Source organism: Dromaius novaehollandiae, chromosome 6 (assembly GCF_036370855.1).
Source record: "Dromaius novaehollandiae isolate bDroNov1 chromosome 6, bDroNov1.hap1, whole genome shotgun sequence".
Classification (NCBI taxonomy): domain Eukaryota; kingdom Metazoa; phylum Chordata; class Aves; order Casuariiformes; family Dromaiidae; genus Dromaius; species Dromaius novaehollandiae.
The window spans coordinates 27,199,401-27,219,956 of NC_088103.1; the positions used below are offsets into that span (position 1 = coordinate 27,199,401).

Genomic DNA, 20,556 nt, shown 5'->3' on the forward strand with positions numbered 1-20,556 from the left:
ATATAAATCTTGGTTATTTTATTTTTAGTATTTCAACATATTACTATATAGTATGTGTTATTCAGAGAATATATGTTTAACAACCTGAAATTATTCAGCAAACCAAGAGTGTGGGATATTACATATGCCTTTTGTAGAACAAATTATATATTAGGGAAGGGTAACCAAAAATGGTTATATTAACATACCGTATATATAAAAGCTTATACAGTGCACTACACTTGAATCCTGAAGAAAATATACATATTAAGCCCTTTATTACAGCATTTTCAGTATAAATATGCAGATTAAGGGTATGAGTGTTTTAGGCAAAAAGTTTTGATTTGTATACACAAGTGATATTCTAGAATAAGCCTGCCTTTGCAAGTTCACTTCCCATCTTCTTGGTTAACTGAAGAGAGAAAATAGAAAAATAGCATATAAAAACATATTTTAGTCCTTTGATTATGGAAAACTTTACATTTAAATTTCTGCACTAAATACCATGTTTCTTGGCTAGATGGGTTAAGAAGAAATTGTAAAGTATTGATTCCCTGGAAGGTGAATCACTGTTAATTTGCAGGACAAATGATGATATTAAGACATATTCTTCCAGGTGAGCGTGTGTGCTGCTGTAGTCTCTCCGTGTGCTGTCTGTAGGAGGTGTAGGCTTGCATTCCCTCATCAACAACAGTGGATTCACTTCCCATTCACAACTTCCTCAGTGTAGCCGGGCAGGATGTTTAGGTCTTGTTAAAGATGTGTTTTTATGAACTTATCGGCAGGCGCAGGTTTCAACTGACATGTTGGGATATACCTTTAAAACCACGTTTTTATTCTCGTCTAAGAAGAGCACACTGAGTGAGTTCATTTTGTCGGGAACGCAGCAGGGCTCTGGAATGCCAGGAATGATGCCCACTGCTTTTACGATGCTCTGGATTGTAGCATGGTTTGATGGCCGGACAATCTGCAACGTAGAAGGAAACAGTTATTGCTTCATTTATGAGAAGTCACTTTCCCACATAGGCTTGGAAAATGACAGCATTATGATTTTTTTGTTTCTCAGAAAAGTGAGTATGTGTGATTGAGCCACAGGGCTGTGCAGCACAGTCAGACCCTCACATTTCCAGCTCTCCTGCCCAGGAGGCATCTATCAGGTATTTTGTACTCTTTATGCTGCCTTCATAAATACCAAAGGAGGGCACTGGTGGCACAGCCAGCATTCAATAGCCTAAAAAAAATGTGTGTGTCCACAACTGCACCTGTTAAATGCTTGAGGCAGGCATGCAGGAGAAAAGGGCTAAGGTGCGGCATGCTTCTCCACCGTACAGTTTTATCTCTTGTCTTCTCACCCTCTTGTCTGACTGGGAAAGTTGTTCATTGTAATTCTTTCAAAAAAAGCTGGAAGGACAGGAGGCCTGTAAAGTGAGAGCTCACAACAGTGTAACAGCTATATACTGTTCAGAGTACTGAGCCACCTTCTTCTGCTATTGATTTTCGTATGCAGTAGAACTACACAAGAAAAAATATTTGACAAGAGGACAGAATGAAGGCTATTAGGTATAAGGACATTGAGAATAAGAAAAGGAGTGTTAAGATTTTATAAATAGTATATGCTGTTTAATAGTTAAATGTAAGTCATATTTTTAGCATTTATTCACAAGCTGTACTTGACCCTTTTAGTCTGAGCAACTGAGTAGTACTAAGCAATTTTCACCAATTCTGTTGCTTGCGCAGTGTACCATTAAGCAGAGCTTTACTGGTAAAGATGAATAAGTGACAGTCTTTCTTTTCCATTGCCTCAACACAGTGGGGAGTGCATGTGCTCCAGTTACATGGTGTAATAGTACAGCATGCAACCCACCACTGAGGCTGAAGCTACAGTCACTCCGTTCAGTCATCATGCTGGAACACTGTCTCAGCAAGTGAGTGCAGTAAAAGCTAGTCAAATCTGTATTGACCATATCAGGCTTTTTGCTACAATCTCAGGAGCTGTGTGCACTGATTTGGTATAGAAGGCACATGAAGTTGTTCACTGCTGTCAGAACATAGCTGCATCTCAGGTGGAACACAATATCTGTGGGACAGCAAATAGGGACTTCACACACTTTGACATGAAAGCAGACACTTTAAGTGAGAAGAGTTAATGTCTCCTGTATCTTCCCTACTTTTCAAATTAAAAGAATTACATTTATGAAAAACACTTGACTTTTCATTTCAACGTGGAAAATTACATGGTGCCTGGGTTTCATAAATGAGACTTTTTTAGGATAATTCAATTTTGATCTACTTGCTTTAAGTGTAAGATCATATCAGAAAATCAGAATCAAACCACAATCACTGTTGAAACTTTGAGAGGTTCCTGAACTAAAGAGAGTGCTCATTTGAACCATTACAAGGTCAAACTGTGAAATCTAGTCTTGATCCTCTGGGGCTTCAAGAGAGCATCTTTATGTCCAAGTCCCAACAAATGACCTATCCCGGAAAGTGCTTTTTCATATTTAGAGTGTCTTGGCACAATTGGCAACAGCATGCTCTCTTATGACACCCTTCTTCTTTAGATTTCAAAGCTGTCCACAAACAAGCAGCAGTCAGTTAGCCTCACAGCTGCCATGTGAAGTACAAATAGCTTCCTACCCATATTGCCCACGTCAGAAAACCTGGATAGCAAGAGGGAGACAGAAGTAACTTACAGGTGTATAAGCAGCTGCAGAGTTCAGAAATTCAAGTAAGTGGAGGTTCTAGAGTCTAGCTCCTGCTTTAACCATTTCAAAAAACTCCTAAAATCTTCCTAGCTCCTTTATGATTTGAGTTATTTGAAACAGCCACAAATTTTAATGTGCTACTCAAAGAGAATGTGCTGACACCATGCAAGGAATAGATATCACTGCCCTTAGTCCAGGTTACTGGCTTATAGGATTCTTGTGTATGAACCTGCAGAAGATCCCACTAGGATGTTCTCCAGCTGTGAAGTCTGAGATATCTGCAAGGAACAAATAGATGTGAGGCAGGTCTAGCATGGGAAGCTTTCACCCCTGAAACCAGTCCAAAGTAATCCAGTCTGAGTAAATCATGCTACAAGGAGATAGCACTAATTACATTTCTAATGCCTTAAAGTCTATAGACACTATGCTCTACAGTGCTCATAGAAGACACTGCTCAGTATAGGATCTGACTGCCTGAGCCCTACATCCGGACAGCAGAGCCGGACAGCACGCGCATCCCACATCTACACAGAAGTTTCCAGATGTTCTGGAAACTCGGCCTGAGTGCTCAGTGGTCTTGGTCTAGGCTTCATACTAGCCTTCGTACCAATGTGTTACCATGGAAAGCTTGCAAGAATGAGTTGAATGCCCAGTAGTGATGGTGCTAGGACAGTTGTAAAGTCTTACATGTTGGCTGTGAAGTTATATGCAGCAGGGCAGGTTCTGCTCTTACCTAACCTTCAGAGCAATCCTGGTTCACGAACAGTTTGGGCCTCAGAAGACAGAAGGGTGGGGTTGAAGTTGGAAAGCAGCTAAACAGCAAATTTGAAATACCATAGCTCTGCTCCTTCTTCCTGGCTTTTCCATTCCTTTTAAAGCCTGTGTTTTTTTATCGTGAGTTTGCCTTGCAAAAAACACCCTCCTCCACATCTTAATAAGGAACACTTATTAGCGTCAGGAAAGTTTTGTTTTCAGTTTTGAACTCTACACTAAAAATGAAACTCATGAACTGAGACTCTTAAAGGACAAAACCAAGAGTATTCCAATTAATGTAGGTCAGGGGAGGGACATTTTTCAAAACATTGGTTTCCCAGTGATACTCATGGACACTGAACCAGAGTCTTGACGTAGCAACAGAAGTCAGCCAAACGCTATTCAGACTAATGCAGCAATAATCTTACGGCAGCTGAAGATGGAGGTTATCTTGACAAAGGCACAGTCCTGGACCTGATATCAGTAATATGTCCTCACATCTGGAAAAGACTGATGTCTCAAGATAGTATTTGGTATACAGACCTTCTCTAAAGAAGATGACTTCATAGAAAAGTTAGAAGTATGAAACCCTTGGAACCTGTCCTCATATTCAGGAGTAAAGAAGTCATGGATAGTTTTACAGGGCTGCTGTAGCCTAACTGTTCCCAAGAATAAGTCAAAAGCTATTTAAGAGATCTTTAGCTAAGCAACAGCATCAACCTGCTTGAATAATTTAGATTGTCTTAATTAGCAATTCACTTTAAACTTTCTGTGTAAACAAACCTTACCCTGTCTGGTTGATGGAGCTCAGTTCCTAACAGCCGGATATCCGTGCTATCAAAATCCATCATCAGAACTGTGGGACAGAGCTAACTTTTCCTTACGGTGACAAACAGAAGGTGCTGCATTGCCAAATGACAGTATCACATGATGCAGAAACATTAGCCACACCAGGAGGTGGTGATGAAGGCAGAGGATCATTAAGTATGTCTAGCACATCCTCTCCTTTGTGCCCATCGCCATCTACTTCTACCTCAGTAAATCCACACCTAGGACTAGCATTTGTTTGGCAAGTGCAGCAGTGAAGCCAACCATTTATTAACCATATAAGCTGGTCTTCTCCCTTACAGGTCAGGGAATAAGGCAGTAAGGTAAATGAACTTGCCATGACAAGATTTTTTCTGGAGCTAGTTTGTGTGTAGATCAAGAATTGCAGTTATTCAGGTAGAAAATGTACAGAGTGATGAACCGATGTTAAAAAAATTGTATGATTTCATGATTTTTAACATCCTAGGTGTATAAGTGCAATTCTGTCCCCACAGTTACAAAAGAATATCTTGTAAAGAGAGCTTAGTCTTCCCTATGAATTACAAGTTATCTGTTGCCCATCACAGGTTGACTGGCATAGACTAAGTCTTCATGAATAGCCTCGATCTGGCCTTTGACTTAAAAGTGCCAAGATCATACATGTGCTTTTCTGACTTAGGGTTTTTGAGGTGATCAAGTGTTTAATACACCAGTATATTTGCAAGAACAAAGACTATTTCTCCCTCCACAATACTTAGCAATTTTCATGCCCTGACCTGGATGGCTAAAGACTTTATTCAAGTATGCTGATATCCTAGGCATTGTTCAGTTGAAGACAGTCATTTTTAAAAGTTACAATTGTGAATCTGCCTGTGTATTTTAGGATTATGTTCTCCTAGAAGTAGAAATCATTAACTAACAAAAATTAAACCTCTTCCAAAGCAAACCCAACTAGACAGTCAAACCAGGAATCCCCAGATCTGTGCATCTGTGATTTGGTTATAAAATTCTCTGGGTTTTTGGCCCCAAGATGCTAGTGCAGGTACATTAATTTGTCTATAAAACAAACAGTATTAAAATGAGAACTAACATAAGTGCTTTTGATTTATAAGGAAATCTACATTACAGAACATTTAATTTCTTACCTAAAAGTGTTGCTTTAATCTGCAATATAAGCTTGTTTCTTACTATTCCAGATAAAAACAAACATCCACTCTCTTTTGGTTCTTTCAGCTTTCCTGTGTCATACTGTTTTCTCGTAAAAAGTCATATATATTCAAACTCTCTATCTCTCTCTCTTTGGTGTGTATGAGTGGTGAATTAGACTGTGAGTCTATGGCACAGGACTCATTCCCAGACGGGGTTTTGTTTTGGGCACTTTAAGTGGTCTTTGTACCACATGATATCTTTATACTGCAACCAAAAAGTGAAATTGTATGTAAGCCAGTGCCAGCTCTGATTTTACTAGTTTGTGTATCAATAGCTGTTAAATCTTATCAACACAGGCTTCAGCATTGGCTGGCTACTCAAAAATGTGTGTGGCCTGGGTGGATTTGTACACCCTGCCCTGTAATCTGGACTTCTGCTCTGTCTGGACTTAAGCTAGCCCACATGCCAACTCTTCCTGCAATCGTACTACTGATTTCAGTATAAACATACAACAGTCTCTATATAAAGCTGATTCCTGTGTCAAAGTTTTGAGTTTCTCTGCTGTAAACCACTGTCCATTATTTACGTGCAGATTGAGTGACCACACGCAAAAATCGCTGTAGAATGAATAATCAGACCATTTGCAGATATAAATGCAAAATAATATGTGAGTTTCTGAACACGCAGGTTATGCAGTGCTTCAAACCCTCCCTCCACATCCATTATCTGAAAGTCCTACAAAATGCAGAGAATTTTTGTTCTACTTGGGATAGTCAAAATTTCTACCTCTCGCCGTGGGGCAAGTAAGTGGGGAATTTGCCACTGCAGAATTCCCCTAGAGCAGGATTTCAGTCTGCCTCTTTGCTAGCAAATATCACACTGCTTCTGTAGGAGGAATTCAAAACACTAGAGTGCAACAGACAGCTATTTGGCATTTTCTGATACATATTTAAAAGCAAATCTTTTTGGTTCAAACAGCATTGTCTCAATTTAAGAATTTAATAAATTAAGAAAGTGCCATGGAATTTTGAGACACAGATGTCAGCTTAACTAGCTTTCTTTTTTTGAAAGTGAAAAGCAGGTTGTTTTTTTTTTTAATTAGAAATACTCAGTGTTGCTACTCTATATTTTTGCCATAAGGCTTTACCAGTGGAATTTGGATATACTATGATATGGTAGTTTGTTTTATTATTAGCGTATAACACTGTATGCGTGTGCTATCACACCAGAGTAGCTTGATGGTTTAGTGTGTGGAAATAGTGGGATAAACCTGAGACAGATATTTTTCTTATTTTTCAGACTCCACTTCAGGGTAACTTGAAATCTTTTCTGCACTCTGATGCACAAGCTGATGGAAGAGATATTGCTCAAATTATTTGCACTGAAGAAAGCATCAAAACACAGTGAAGAAGGTAAAATCTAACTAGCATAGTTGGATAGTTAAAACAGTAGATCTGTTAGACTATATTTGCAGGTTAGCAACTGTGAAAAGACATACTACCTTAGGCATTGGAAATTCACATGCCCCTGCACAGTAGTAGGCATCAAATGATTTTGGAGAGATGATCCATTCATTCCAGCCAATATCAGCAAAGTCAACTTTCATGTATCTTCTTGAACAAATCCTTGGCTCATTCCATTGTTTTCGCCTTGCTTTCTTCATTGTTTTCTCATCAAAATTTAGCATCTGTGATTTTGAGAGTGTTTCTGTATTTTCTTGCCCTTTTCTCCGTCGGTCTTTGCGTGAGGCTTTTGGTTTTAAGGACTTGTAGGCATTCTCCCATATATCATGTTTATTGTATTTGTTGTTGTATTCTACTTCTGGCAACTCATTGTTCTGAATAGAGCTAGAGGGGTACGTATCCCTCTTCACTCGAGTATCATTAGAAGCATTTGGGGATAGATTTGGGTCCCCATCATTGGAAGGAAATGGGTCATAACGCTGTAGTGTGACTGCTACACTGTTTGGTTCAGAGATTGCAAGATCATTGGCATAAACCAGTATATAAGGCAAATGACTGGCAACCTCATCGGGGAAGCCCTGGTATTTCTCTCCAGAATCAAGCTCAGCACAGAGAATGAGCTCTCCAGCCTGTTTTGATTCTTTTATAATGTGTGAAATGTCCTTTGCATGCCAAGCCCCTCGTCTCTGAAGAAACACAGTGATGTTCCCTTTGACTAGTCCATAGGCAGAGTTCTGGGGAATGCTTTGGAAAATGATGTTGAGCTGCAGGATCTGAGACAGGTGAAGGAGACGGCAGGATGAGTTCTTGGACCGCTTACAAAACACTTCCCGGTGCCGGGGGCGTTTGTCAGCATAGAAGTGGAACGTGGCAGCAAGGATCATCTCTGAATCCTGCATCGATGTCAGATTGAAGCAGTACAAAGGCTTTTGCGCCAAGAATTCTACAAGAAAGCAAGAAAAACACAGATAAATACCTGAGACCAAAATGTTAGTCAAATCACCTATTGCTAAATAAGTGGATTGGCAAACTTTGCTTTTCATTTACCCACTTCAAGCCAGGTAATATAGTGAGCTTATTGGAGGTATTCACCTTAAAACTTGGTGAATGAGAGGAAGAAAAAACAGTCTTTAATAGCAGTATTAAAATAACATCAGGAGTGTCCAACATGCTGCACACCTGTATACATATAGGATGAATCTCTGCCCAGAGATTTCAGTTTCAGACTGGCTTTCAGTGCAGGCAGTCAAGAAAAGGATCCTTGCTTCTATTTCATTAATAATGAAGTCAGGCTCAGAGAGGCTGTACAACTTGCCCTTGGCAGAATTATACCTGAATCTTTCAAGTCCCTTCGAAGTCAGGCTCAGAGAGGCTGTACAACTTGCCCTTGGCAGAATTATACCTGAATCTTTCAAGTCCCTTCTCAGTATATTAGCTGAAAACCAGCTTTACAATCAATATTTAAGATAGTCTAACCTGAAGCTGACCGCAAATATTTCTGAAAGATCACTGGGTGCGGGCTGTCTGAGCAAAAGCATATGAAATTCATTGCAGTACATAATGTAGTACATATGAGAGACATATCACAAGGGGGTTGGAAATAAGCATTTCCCCCCAAATTTGGGTGGCCGTTACCCTAATGAGCAACCCTCCTCTCTGTATACATCATTTAGGAGCTTTGTTCAAAGCGTTGTGAAACCTACTTTGCTTTTAAGACTTATGTTTTGATCTGCTTGAAGTCTATTGCTATGGAATAGGAGCTGACTCTTAACATTCAAACTATTGGATATAGCTTCTTTTTAGCTAGTTGAACAATTTGTGATCAGGTTATATCTGCCCCATCTTCAAGGAACAGAAACAAACTTATACTAATAACTGTTTACTCCAGGCTTATTCAAACTGTAGAAACCCCTCTTAGTAAGTTAAAATGTAATCCCAGAATCAGAAGACCATGCCTTCACAGTATATTTTGCACCCAACGGTTGTTTTGTTTTGTTTGGTGTTTATTTTAAAACAAAAACCAAACAAATGTCCCAGGCTTACATAAATACTAAGCTTCTTTCACGTCTATGCTTACCTCCAGGTCTGTATCATTCACTAGAGAGGATTAGAGTATGCCAAAGTATAATTAACATGATGGAAAAGGGAACATTTAGACTGATTTTCTCAGTTAAGTCTGTTGAGCTGTAGAAGAGCCTCAGAGTAGTCTAACTACAAGGAGTCCAAAATCCTTTTGGACAAGGGAAGTGCCCCTGCTGTAAGGCCTGAGGTAATCATCCAAGTATTTTTGTCCATCCGAGAGTCATCAATTCTGTTTCGCAGGGTAAGTGATGTTTGCAGTACTTCTTAAACATATTTTTTCCTTTGGCGCAAGTACAGATAGGATCCCTAGACAGAGCCATCATCTCTTTATTGATGTTAGTTTTTGACAGCAGCTCCCTTGTTCTTTGAACTTCGCTATGTGTGGAGTCCATGGTACCGTGTCAGCCTCAAGTGAGAACACACATATGCTATATATGCCATAGCAGACAGTCCCTGACAAAAATCCTTTCTTCAAAATGAACAAAAGGAAGATTACTCACCTCATTTTACAGCTCAATAAGAGGCACAGGAATAAAAAAATAGATGATTTGCTGAAGAATGTACAGGAAAGTAGTGGCAGAACCAGGAAATGATTCCTGTTCTTTCAAGCATGTTCTGATACTTAGAAGTCATTAAACGACTTCACTGGGTAAGTTTACACCGTTTGTTAACCCAAATGGACAAACCCTCTGGCAGCGCTTTTTGACATACCTGGAAATTCTCTGGCAACACCCACCAGCCAGTCTTTCCAGAAGAGGTTGCTCTCCTTAGGTTGCTTTTTGCATGCACTGCTGATGATGAACCACAGAAATGTTGGCAGCTAACAACAAAAAGGCAGTCCTGTTAACTGCCACCTGTCAGAATGTTCTTCCTTTTAAGCACAGTTTCATTTGAAAGGTAGAAAGTAAGAGTACCACATCTCACTACATCAGTGCTTCCTGTCTTCCAGTTCGGATGTCTGCTGGCTGGAACCATCATTTGGACAAAACCATGGTAGGTTAGGATGTTCATCAATGACAGGCCTAGATGTACAGTCTGAAAGTGCCAACGTTCAAGTAGACAATCTCCATGTCACCAGTAAATCTATACCATCTGTATTTTTTTTCCTGATGCAGTGAAGTGGAACCACCTGCACTGATGCAGGTGCCTATGTAACATTTTCATAGGTGGCAGGGAAGCTAACAGAAGCAGGGTTCCATGGCAACCTACTTGTTTCCGTCAGTTTAGGATGGGATTTCCATCAAAAAAAAGCAAACCTCTTAATCAACTGTAGTCTTATGCACAGATGCTCAGACCATGAAAAATTCAGAGTTTAGATTTGATTCAAGTCTTTGGAGTCTAGAAATTGCACAAGAGCAAGCATTCCTATGCTACCAGACTACCTTCCAGACCAAACAGAAGAATAATCTCAGTATTTCCTTTAGAACACCAGGCTATTGTCAATGTTTGTGCATTTCCAGAAGGCATGTTTAAAAAGGAAAAAAGCCTATCCACTGCCTCTCCCTACATGAGCTCTGTGTGCAACTGAAATCTCTTTATTAGGAGTACATGCCAAGTTCCAGGTGAAGGTATGCTCCCGGTACCATCCGTTTTATAGATATGACTGTTAAGCATATGCACCACTGGGTAAAGGCACCAGGGTCCCAGGGCTTCAGATGTGAAGAGAATTTGGAGCGATAGTTCAGAGAAAGGGAATTTTAATTTATGTATATTTGTTCTGTATTCCAAAATGAAATGAACCCCTCAAAAGCCAAGATGCTTTGCAGAAGAGAATAGGTACTTGTGAATCTGTAGCTGCTGAAAAGCCAGGAGCCTAGAAGTATGAGCTTTTTAGGAATTGAGGAGACTTGAGTTTTGGATGAAGCATCATCATTTGTACCAGATTTCATCAGATCACTCAGGCTTTTACCAACTTGTAAACTGAGAGTTGTTACTTTTTTTTAGGTCTACTCCAAGTTGAACTATGTAAGTTGTATGCATTAAAGCTGTTAATATTTTTAGTGATTGTATCTACCTTTGGTCACTGTAGACAGCTTCAAGCTGGGAATACAGGCAAGATTTCTGGAGGATACATGCAAGAGGTGGGAAGAGAAAAGACAGGCAAGTGGCCAGGGAAAGAAAGTGCTAGCCCTTAATAGACAATCCACATCGGAGAATGTGGCATTGCAGTAAGTGAAGGTTGACAGTACAGATTTACATGATATGCTGATAACATGCATTTGTGTGGAAAAATATGCCAAGAATTAATTTTAAATATTTTAATCTATGAAATTATGTTAAAGCAACCTTAAGGCTCTAGAAGCTAGAATTACAGTTCCCCAGGTAACCTTGATTTGCCTTTCTTGCACATATGCAGTATGAGATAGTCTTAATTAAACAGCTGCTGATTTTCTCCCATTCACTGAGGCCTTTGCCTCATTTAGCACTGAGGAGGGATGGCGTTCAGGGAATGAGTATGAGCTGTAGGAGGCAATTTACAGGGAGGTTTCATGACTTGTATTGCTGAATGCTGCTACAAAAGCTAATTCCTCCATCTCAGAGACCTAGGTGATGCTGGATGACAGCTTAACATTTCACATTTGTTCACAAACTATGTCCAAAGCCAGTTACAACATGACCATGTAACTGTAACTTTAGTCAATTGGTGCTGTTTTCTGAAGATACAGAGTTACCTGAAAATTAGGAAGTACCCAAAAGAAAAAGACTATGAACTAATTTGTCAAGTGCCTTTCTCATATCAGCTTATTATCTGAGAAATAGTGATCTTTTGTGAACACCTGTAGAGGGGAGTTAAGAGGAACTGATTCAGACATTTGTGAACCACTCCTCCTGAAGTGTTTAGTACTGCTAGACAAACATGAGAAAGTTATACCTTGGAACATACGCAAAGTTTTATGTGGCACATAATATTCCACCTTGACTGGATTATTATGTAATATTTCTCCTCTGTATTCAACACTCTTAATGCCATGTAAGGGATGTACAGATTCTGCAGGAACTAAATAGTAATACAATTGTGTAATTAAGAAGACCGCAATAATGCATGACAGTGAAGCAAAATAAGTTTGTACTGAGATTTCCCACTTTTGGGGCACTCGTCTTGGCAAACTTTAAAATAACAGTGATACTTGAGTGCTGTAACAAATGACTTTAACCTTTAGCATGGAATGGAGGGCCTTACAGATCTTCAGAAGGGTGTACTTAAAAATAAATGAATCAATCCATTGCTTGGGATAATGAAAAGGAAATTATAGATGTTAGCCTGTTTTGCTTATCTCACTAATATCAGAAGTATCATCTGTATTTTATAAGGAACAGACATTCCACATGTGTTGCTAGAAGAATATGGTGGACTTCTTTAAGGCACAAGAATGCTAGAATTCCTTGCGGGAGATACAGAAAGCAAAACATAGTGCCACGTGCAATTCTTATCCCTCCCCCCTTCATTTTGAATCATTCTGTGGTTCATTTCAGACTGTTTATCTGTAGTTTGAAGAATTGCAAGGAGATAACACATTGTCACTATAACAAGGGAACACTGCAGAGGAGCTTCTGCTTTCACGCCATGCTACTGGGGAGAGATGGGATCTAGCAGAGGAGGTTCACAGATGGGAGACAGGAGAGGCGAGTTGTGGACAGGGGTGTGCTTTATTTCCACTGCCTGACCCTGGAGGAGTTACTTCCAGATACCTATGCCTTGATTTTATGAACTGCAAGATAAGCAAAATAAGACACTGTTCAGAACAGTGTCAGATCAGTATCTGTGGGCAAGAAAAGCTGCTGTTTAAATGGCATGCTAGTGCAGTGTTTTAAAATATAACTTAACTGCTCATGTCTAAATCATTTTTCAGTTAATCTGCTGAACAAATTGGGGGGAGGGGTGAGACAATTCTTGTGTTCCTACCAGATCAGACTTGTGGTTCAGGGCCTTATTCAGACAGCAGCCATTATCAGCTGATTCGCAAGAAGAAGAAGAGGAAGAGGTCACAGAATAACCTGCCCACAGTGGAAGTTCCTTCCAAACACCTGTTTGTTAGGCTGGCTATTGATCTAAAGCATGGAGATTTGTTTTCTTTGCAAGTGTCTGGGTTTGCTTTAAAAGCAGATAGATTTCTAGATGTTTTTGTTAGACACACACTCTTCCATGGACTGATTTGTTGCTCTTTTTAACATTACATTTTACATAGAAGTTAAGCTGGGGTACACTAGAGGGCATGAATTAGTGAGCAATGTTATAGTAACCATTTACTAATAAACCCTGTACATTGCACTGTATTTTACACCCTACAATGTGTGTCTTTACATGCAATTTTACACACAGGAATAAAACTGACCAAAGCAAATTTTGAATTCATTTATCAAATAAGCTTATAAAACTGAAAGCTTCTGGAAATGTAACAAAAGTGATATTCCAGAAGTTGACATGGATCTTATTTTAAGAACTAAGATTCTAGTTACAATCTGTGGACGCTAACCGAAGGAGGAAGGCATTTCCCGGAGATGATACCTTTCGAGTTTCTGTGGCAAAGGACAACAAGTTTTAAGAGCATTAACTAAGCAAAACTCCTCTATCATTTTGAAGTATCGAGTGTATAATGAAAATGCGTTTTTGACGGAGCATGTCTGCTCTCATGCCCTCCTGTCAAACCAAGGAAAGCGAAGGAGAGCAAGGTCTCATAGCCATCTCTTCAGGTTTAGGCAGCGCAGTGGATTTAAGATCCCGAGCAGTTTTAGACCGTCCCGTAGGCGGCACTGTTCCGAGCAGCAACTTCTGAGAGCGTGAGAAGAGCGGGATGAGGTGACCTAAGGCTGGTGCAATCGCTGCTGTTTTTATGCTCAGAGTATCTCAGGAAAGCGCTTCCGACCAAGGGCGGTTTGCCCTGGAGAAGGCTCTTCCTTTGCTGATGGCTTGCACCCACAGCAAGGGCGGCTTTCCAGAGAGGCGCTGCCTCGTTGCAAATGATTTCGGGGAAGGGGAGGGCGTCCGCGAAGCCGGGAGGTGGGAAGCCGAGCGAGTGGAGGCACCGCGTACGTGTCGGTCGCGGGGGTCCCCCGGCGCTCACCGGCTGCGCGGACCCCGCAGCGGCGCGGGGCCCCCGGTCGCGGGCAGGCGCGGGGCAGCCCGTCGCCTCCGGGCGAGAAGAGAGCCGGGGGCTGGAGGCGCCCCCGCTCCGCCCGGGCGCGCTTACCTGGCCTGGCTCTGAAGCTGCGGACCGTGTTGCCGTCGCCGGGCCGGCTGCCCTCCCGGTTGTACTTCTCGTAGAGCTTAAGCATGTGGACAGCTACCATGTCCTGAGCGATGCTGCCCAGCGCGGGCGACGGGGAAGAGCCCCCGCGGGGGCGGCGGCCGGGGGAGGCCAAGCCGCGGGCGGCCGGCGGCTCGGCGGGGCAGCGGGGCTGGCTGCCGGCGCCCTCCCCCGCCGGCGAGCGGCAGCCCCCGTGGCCCACGGCCCACAGCAGGAGGCAGCAGGTCAGGCGGGCGGCCATCGGGGATGCTGCGGGGCGGCGGCGCGGCGCGGCGCGGGGCGGCCGGGCGCGGAGCGGCGCGGCGGCGGCTCGGGCGCTGCCTGCGTCTGGGTCTCCCCCTTGGCCCCGCCGCACCGGGGCGAGGGGGCGGCGGCGGGGCCGGGGAGGGAGGGCGGGCGGACGGCCCCCCCCGCGCCGCTGCTGCTGATGCCGCCGCCGCCGGGCCAATCCCCGGGCCCGCGGGGCGAGGAGCTCCGGCCCGGGGGCGGTGGAGCGGGAGCGGGGCCGAGGGGCGCTGGGGGCGCGGACGGGAGGGGACGCTGCCTTCCTCCAGGCCGGGGCTTCCCCTCTCTTTAAAGCGTAGCGGGGAAAGGCTCTAAGTTAATTAGCGCTCGGCCGCTGATTGGAGACACATGTCCCCGCCGCCGCCGGGCAGCGAGCGCTGCGGCAGGACGGCACCTTGGCTGCGGGCGGCCGCGGGGCGGGGGCGCGGAAGGGGCGAGAAACCCGCTGCTAGAAGATAGAGGGAAACAGCGACCGCGGGGGGGAGCAAGCAGGGGCGGGGGGCAGGGACAGCGCGGGGAGGAGAGGCTGCACACATGGGCGCAGAGAGACGTGGAAGGGATTTTTCCGTTTCGGTCGGCAGAGCTGGCAGTGCCCGCTTAGGAAGGCAGCGCTTTAACGGGGTTCGTTGCAAGGATCCCGGAGGAGGGCGAGGTCCCCGGCGAATCCGTGCTCTGGAAGAGCCAGTGCGAACTACCAGGAGTGCAGCAAGGGTCACCGATAATCCAAGCAGATACTTAAATAGTGGGAGTTAGAGCGGCTGTGCATGGGTGGACTTCTGTCATTGGGGTACTTCTCCATGTGGGATCTGAAGGAGGAGATACTGGGGGGAATTTCTGAAGGCTTTACATGGCTTATGTAGTCGGGGGTTGATTTAAAAGTGAATGGCGCATGTCGTGCTTATTCATCATGTGACACAGGTAGTTCTGAATCATGGCTTATAGTCACGCAGTGGGTATAAATGCTGTTATAATGAATAGCAGTTTTAAAGACAACCTGTAAGGGACAGTGTTATATTTTAAGGGAATTTGTTCATTCTGCCTCTTTTTTAAAGCTTGTTCTCTGGTAGCCAAGACAGTTACTTTTCTTGGAGAGTACACAATGCAATAATTGAAAAATTGTTGGAAAAAGCTACTGTTGCTGTGTATAACACAACCCTTTTGTGATTTTTTAACCTTGGAGTGTCAAATCTGAGCAGATACTATTGAAAGCCTCTGAACCACAAGTTTGTAGTTTTTGGATCATGGCAAAGAAAGGTTTGATTCATTTTTAAAATTAGCAGCAGGCCACATTGCTCTGTGCCCCTTGAATGTATGAAACGAACAATTTGCAAATACAAATTTGCCCAAACATAAGTTGCTAAAGTATCAAAACTCCCATTAATTTATCTTTGCTTATAAATAAGCCAAACCATCCTTTGATGCTTTTTTTTTTTTTCTCCATGGTAGCATGCTCATGACCTCCACTGGGGGTGTGAGCGAACCTTTTGTTGTTTGTGGTTTTTGTCTGTACTGTTTCTATACAATCAAGGTCCTGTGAAAAGGAGGAAGAGGCAGCAGGAGGTAGGAACAAGCTGGGCTATTTTGGACCAATGTCCCATTAAAATGTTCTCTCTCCCCTTAACTCACTCCAAACTGCTATTCAAGCATACACTTTGTATCAGTCTTTAACCTGTACTAAAACCTGTAGGACACTGATACTTTGACATTGTTGGGAAAGAATTAAAGAATCAACCAGGGATGGCTAATATTTCTTGCCTTATTTTATTGCAGAACAGCAGGAATTCAAAGTCTTTAAAGCTCTGGTACTTTGACTCTTTTATGCAGCTGAGATGATGAAATAAAAATGTGTTTGGTAAAGGAATTCAAATTAGCACTGGGTCACATAATTCCCCTGTTCTGAATATGGCCAATCAATGGCATCTCTAAGGCATCTAGAGGCAAGAGCTATGCAATTTCTGCTCATGCAGAATAATATTCCTAGTGTGGAAATTTCTGCTAATTAAAGCTCTTGCCAAGTAGACTCTTTTTTTCTTCTTCTTCTTAAATAGCTCAAGTCAAAGCTTTGCAAGCCAGGACTTGGAGAAAGTCTCCCTATAGTTAGAGCAACGCATTCAAGATTTTAAACTGCAGATCTATGCTGCCTGCTAAAATTGTCATGATATAAATAGTGTTACACACCATTAATAATAGATTATATACAAAAAAAAAACAAACAATGTTTGCATATGGAATTAGAGACATCATACAAAGGAACTATTGTGACCTGTGCTTGTGTTTTGTTGTAGAACATAGATGTAGGAAATACATCAAAGGGGACATAGGGAAGCTGGAGGGGAATCTGTTCTTTTTCTTCTACAGTAAAATAACTTAGTAACTCTCTTTTAGGTATAGAACTCTAAAATCTATATTGAAATAATTTTCTCTGACTGTTTCTTTTTAATAGTAAAGTAGTAGCAGGGATAATGAAGGTTAAAACTCCAGGGAAGTTGATGAAACATAAATTACTACTGAATTTGGGCTTCATCCAAATTTCTGGTTACTGCTTATGGTAGGACAGCTCATTTATTTCTCACTCACAAAAATATCTTGCTATATATAATGCTATACAATTACCTAGGACCATATAAGACCATTCCTTACGTACAGAACATATTAATTATGAATTAACTGAATGAAATACAGTGGGCTGCAGATTCTCTAAGAAACTAACAGCAGAACTCTAAAACCTTTTTCACATTCCATCCCAAATCACATGGACTGACAAGAAGAATGATATATTGTGAGTAGAAAGGCTTGTATGTTTTGTTTTGTCTTTCTGAACAATAGTGAAATTATTTTGATACAAAAAGTGACACGAAGTGGGATACCGTGATTGAGGTGTTACAGCAAGTAAAATGATCAGAGTTGATGCAGAGCCCTGGAAGCATCTTAATGTTGAGAGAAGAGTTTGGGCATATAAGGCGATGCCTGCTGTTGGCAGGGAAAGCTTCGCCTCTCAAGAAACAGCACTTGCAGTCCCAGCCCCTCCCATCAGCTCAAGAACAAGCTCTCACTTTGGATTTCCATCCTGGATCCATGCTTTCTAATTTTCTTATCTGTGGCAAAAATAGCCTTTCTGCCTGCCAGGTCCCCCATCCTTTAACTTTAATGACAAAATTTATTTTGCTTATATTGCTGAGAAGCAAGAATTGGCTCTATTTACCTGCTACCACACTATCAATGGTGTATAATAACAAAAAGTAAGGAACAGGGAACCAGGATACACAGGCTCAGTTTCCATCTTCTGCTGACTTTCTATGACTGCTGCTAGGACATTATAATGCAGGGTATCAGACTAGGATTTGCAGTGGTCTCTTTGGCAAATAAAAGAAAATATTCTGTGCCTTTAAACCTATAAAATTGTTCTGATAATCTTTACTTCAGGTGTGTGTTGTGCAGATAGATAAATGCATGTATGAAATGGGTTTATATTGCTAGATGAAGGCACTTATAAGTACCTATGGATTGCTTGTTTAGTATGGCTTATTAGTGCTTTGCCAAATCCCTAGGTGTTCATGCACACAATAAATGAAATGAATGAAAATTAACAGCAATAAAAATCGTCCCTAAAATTAGTTTTGTCAGGGCCCTGAGTGCACCAATAGGCCTTAATTGAGCAGCCTCACCAAGGGGCTCTACCTCCCACCTCCTGCCCATGGGCCCAGGCAAAACCAGTGCACCTTGTAGCTTGTAGTAAGTCATGCATAAAGGTATTAATATGTTCACGTTTCAATATATACATTTCAACGCCCATATCTGAACCAGTCATGTTAGGCTGCCTTTGTAGTTGGTGGGGGAAAGTGTAATTTTTTTATCATAATTTGCCCCATTCAGTGGGGCAAAGCAGATGTCCCAAATAGTTATGTGGGTTGTACTCTGTAAGTGCTTGTTGCTTTTCATTGACTATAGAAGAAGTCTAATCAGCTAGCTGAGAGGTAGCAGAGATGAATTTCACTTAAGAGGCTGGTTCTGTGAGGTTGAGAGTGCCTTCCTCTTTCATTAGTTTAGTTGGGGTATGATGGCACAGGGCACTGTTCAGCCTCAGGATGAGCATTTTATAGGGCTGGATTCTAACCCTGCTTTCTCATCACACAGTTTGCGTATAGCAGGTAGGGGGATATTAATCCCTATTCCCATGGATAATGGAAATGTCAAGAGTACCTCCCCTTTCAAGTATTGTCTCCTTAGGAGTTCGGGATTTATTCTTCCATATTTGAAGGCCTGTAGAAAAGATGGTGTTTATGACATGACTACCTTTCTGGATGTACAGACCTGTGTTTCTGCCTATAGGTCCACTGCTTATGCTTGTCATGAGGGTAGCATAGACAATTAGACAACCTACTCGCGTTTTGCTGCTACCCACAAGCTTGCAGCCTCTTCTGGAGGATTTCATCCATGCATAGGTCACTATAGCAATCCCTTCATCTTGGCAGTTTAACCTAGCAAAGATGTCAGCTGGTATCAGTGAAAGTTGTACTTCTTTGACGTTATTGAGCACTGGTGTGAAATGCAAGGCCATGTTTTATTTTTTTTAAAGCAGGCACTTAAAGTTCAGTGTCCCAGGCATCAACACACAGAGTCATCTGGTGAGAAAAAGGGCTAGCTGTTTTTTCCCATTTGGAAAGAGAAGCAAGCTTTTTCAATGGAAATTGCAATAGTGAATTAAATTAGTTGAAAACCTAGCACATCCGTGTTGGTAACGTTGCTATGGACCTTATCTGAACTGCAGTGGTTACAGACTGTAAGAAGTCTCCTTACTGTGAGAGGATGCAACACAAGTACCTGGCTGTTGTGTTTCCTGGGATATATAGCCTTTTATTCTGTAGGAGAGGGCAGCTGCAGACCATGCAGGAGAATGAGAGCACAAAGCAATCAAACAGCTTGGATTGTGGCTGCAGCAAAAGTAGACAGTTACTGGAGGAGGAAAATGGGGGGAAAGTTTAAAACCAATTTCCTGTTGAAAAGCAATATTAAGGAAATATTTCAACCAGCCCTAGGCACCAGTCTTTAAATTCCAGCCAGCAACCTATAGGGCTTTGCATTCCCTGTCCTTTTCCTAAGCTTGTTTCCTAGGCAGCAGAGACTCTTACTGAGGTCAGTGTTCAGTACAAGTTCAGAGCTCAGCCTGATGCACTTAACAGGCAAGACAGATACCTGCTGAGCAACAGTTGCCAGTGTAAACACTAGTGCTTTGCAAGAGAACAAGTGGCAACGGGAGATGGATAGGGAGGCTTGGTGAGGCTGCAGTGTACCATTATATGCATTGCATCAGTGGTAAGATGGCCAGTTGTAATATGCATCTTCCGACTCCTGATTACAAGTGGAATTTCAAGGTTGTGGAAGCGGGGGGGGGAAGGCAGCAGCAGCTGGGAGCCATCCATGACTACAGCTGGTTTTGCAAAGATCTTCTTGCAGATTGGGTCGGTACCTCTCCAGGATTTTCTTGCTTTCTGAGTTATGCTGCAAATGAGAGGAGGATATATTGTGCTGATAATACAGTACGGTTTCTGCACATAGTGGACTAGATCCAACAAATCTTGGGGTGGTATCTTAGAAGCATGATGAGCAGCTGCTGACCAGCAGGTGGCAAGCGTGCCCCTAAGTCAAGGGCAGCCCATTGCTACGTGGTCGCCTATGGGACACCGTCATGTCTTTAAGGTGACAGTGGGATCACTTAAGATCCCATAGCATTTTCTCAGTGAGTAGCTCTGTTAGGTAGCTTCAGTGTTTCTAGCCTGCATATTCACAACTTTGCAAGACCCAGAATGACTGTTACGATAACTTTGTCTGACCTCCCATACGGGGCTTGTGGGAGAACCTGGCCCGGTGAGATGAGCTTCGTGCTGACAGCTCTCACCTGAACTGTAACAGCTGTATTAGGGATTCATGCTGTCTTACTTACAAGTAATAGAGAACTCACAACAAGAATTAAAATATCATTAATATTTAAATATACGTTTTTTTATTTCAAATTTGTTGGTTTTCAGTTCTGCTGCAGATTCAGACGCTACCTTTTTTTCCTTCTCTGAACTGCAATATGGTTTCTAT

At 42.3% G+C, this 20,556-nt stretch overlaps 1 protein-coding gene across 1 annotated transcript; it reads right to left on the reverse strand.

Annotated features, from left to right (window-relative positions):
• On the reverse strand, nucleotides 1-14,571 carry GDF10 (growth differentiation factor 10). The gene is made up of 3 exons (XM_026110256.2): nucleotides 14,128-14,571; nucleotides 6,895-7,799; nucleotides 1-946 (listed from the first exon to the last, which is right to left on the reverse strand). The coding sequence occupies exons 1-3, from the start codon at nucleotides 14,423-14,425 to the stop codon at nucleotides 755-757; spliced, it is 1,395 nt and encodes a 464-aa protein (XP_025966041.2). The 5' UTR covers nucleotides 14,426-14,571; the 3' UTR covers nucleotides 1-754.
• Between the last annotated feature and the right edge of the window lie 5,985 nt (nucleotides 14,572-20,556).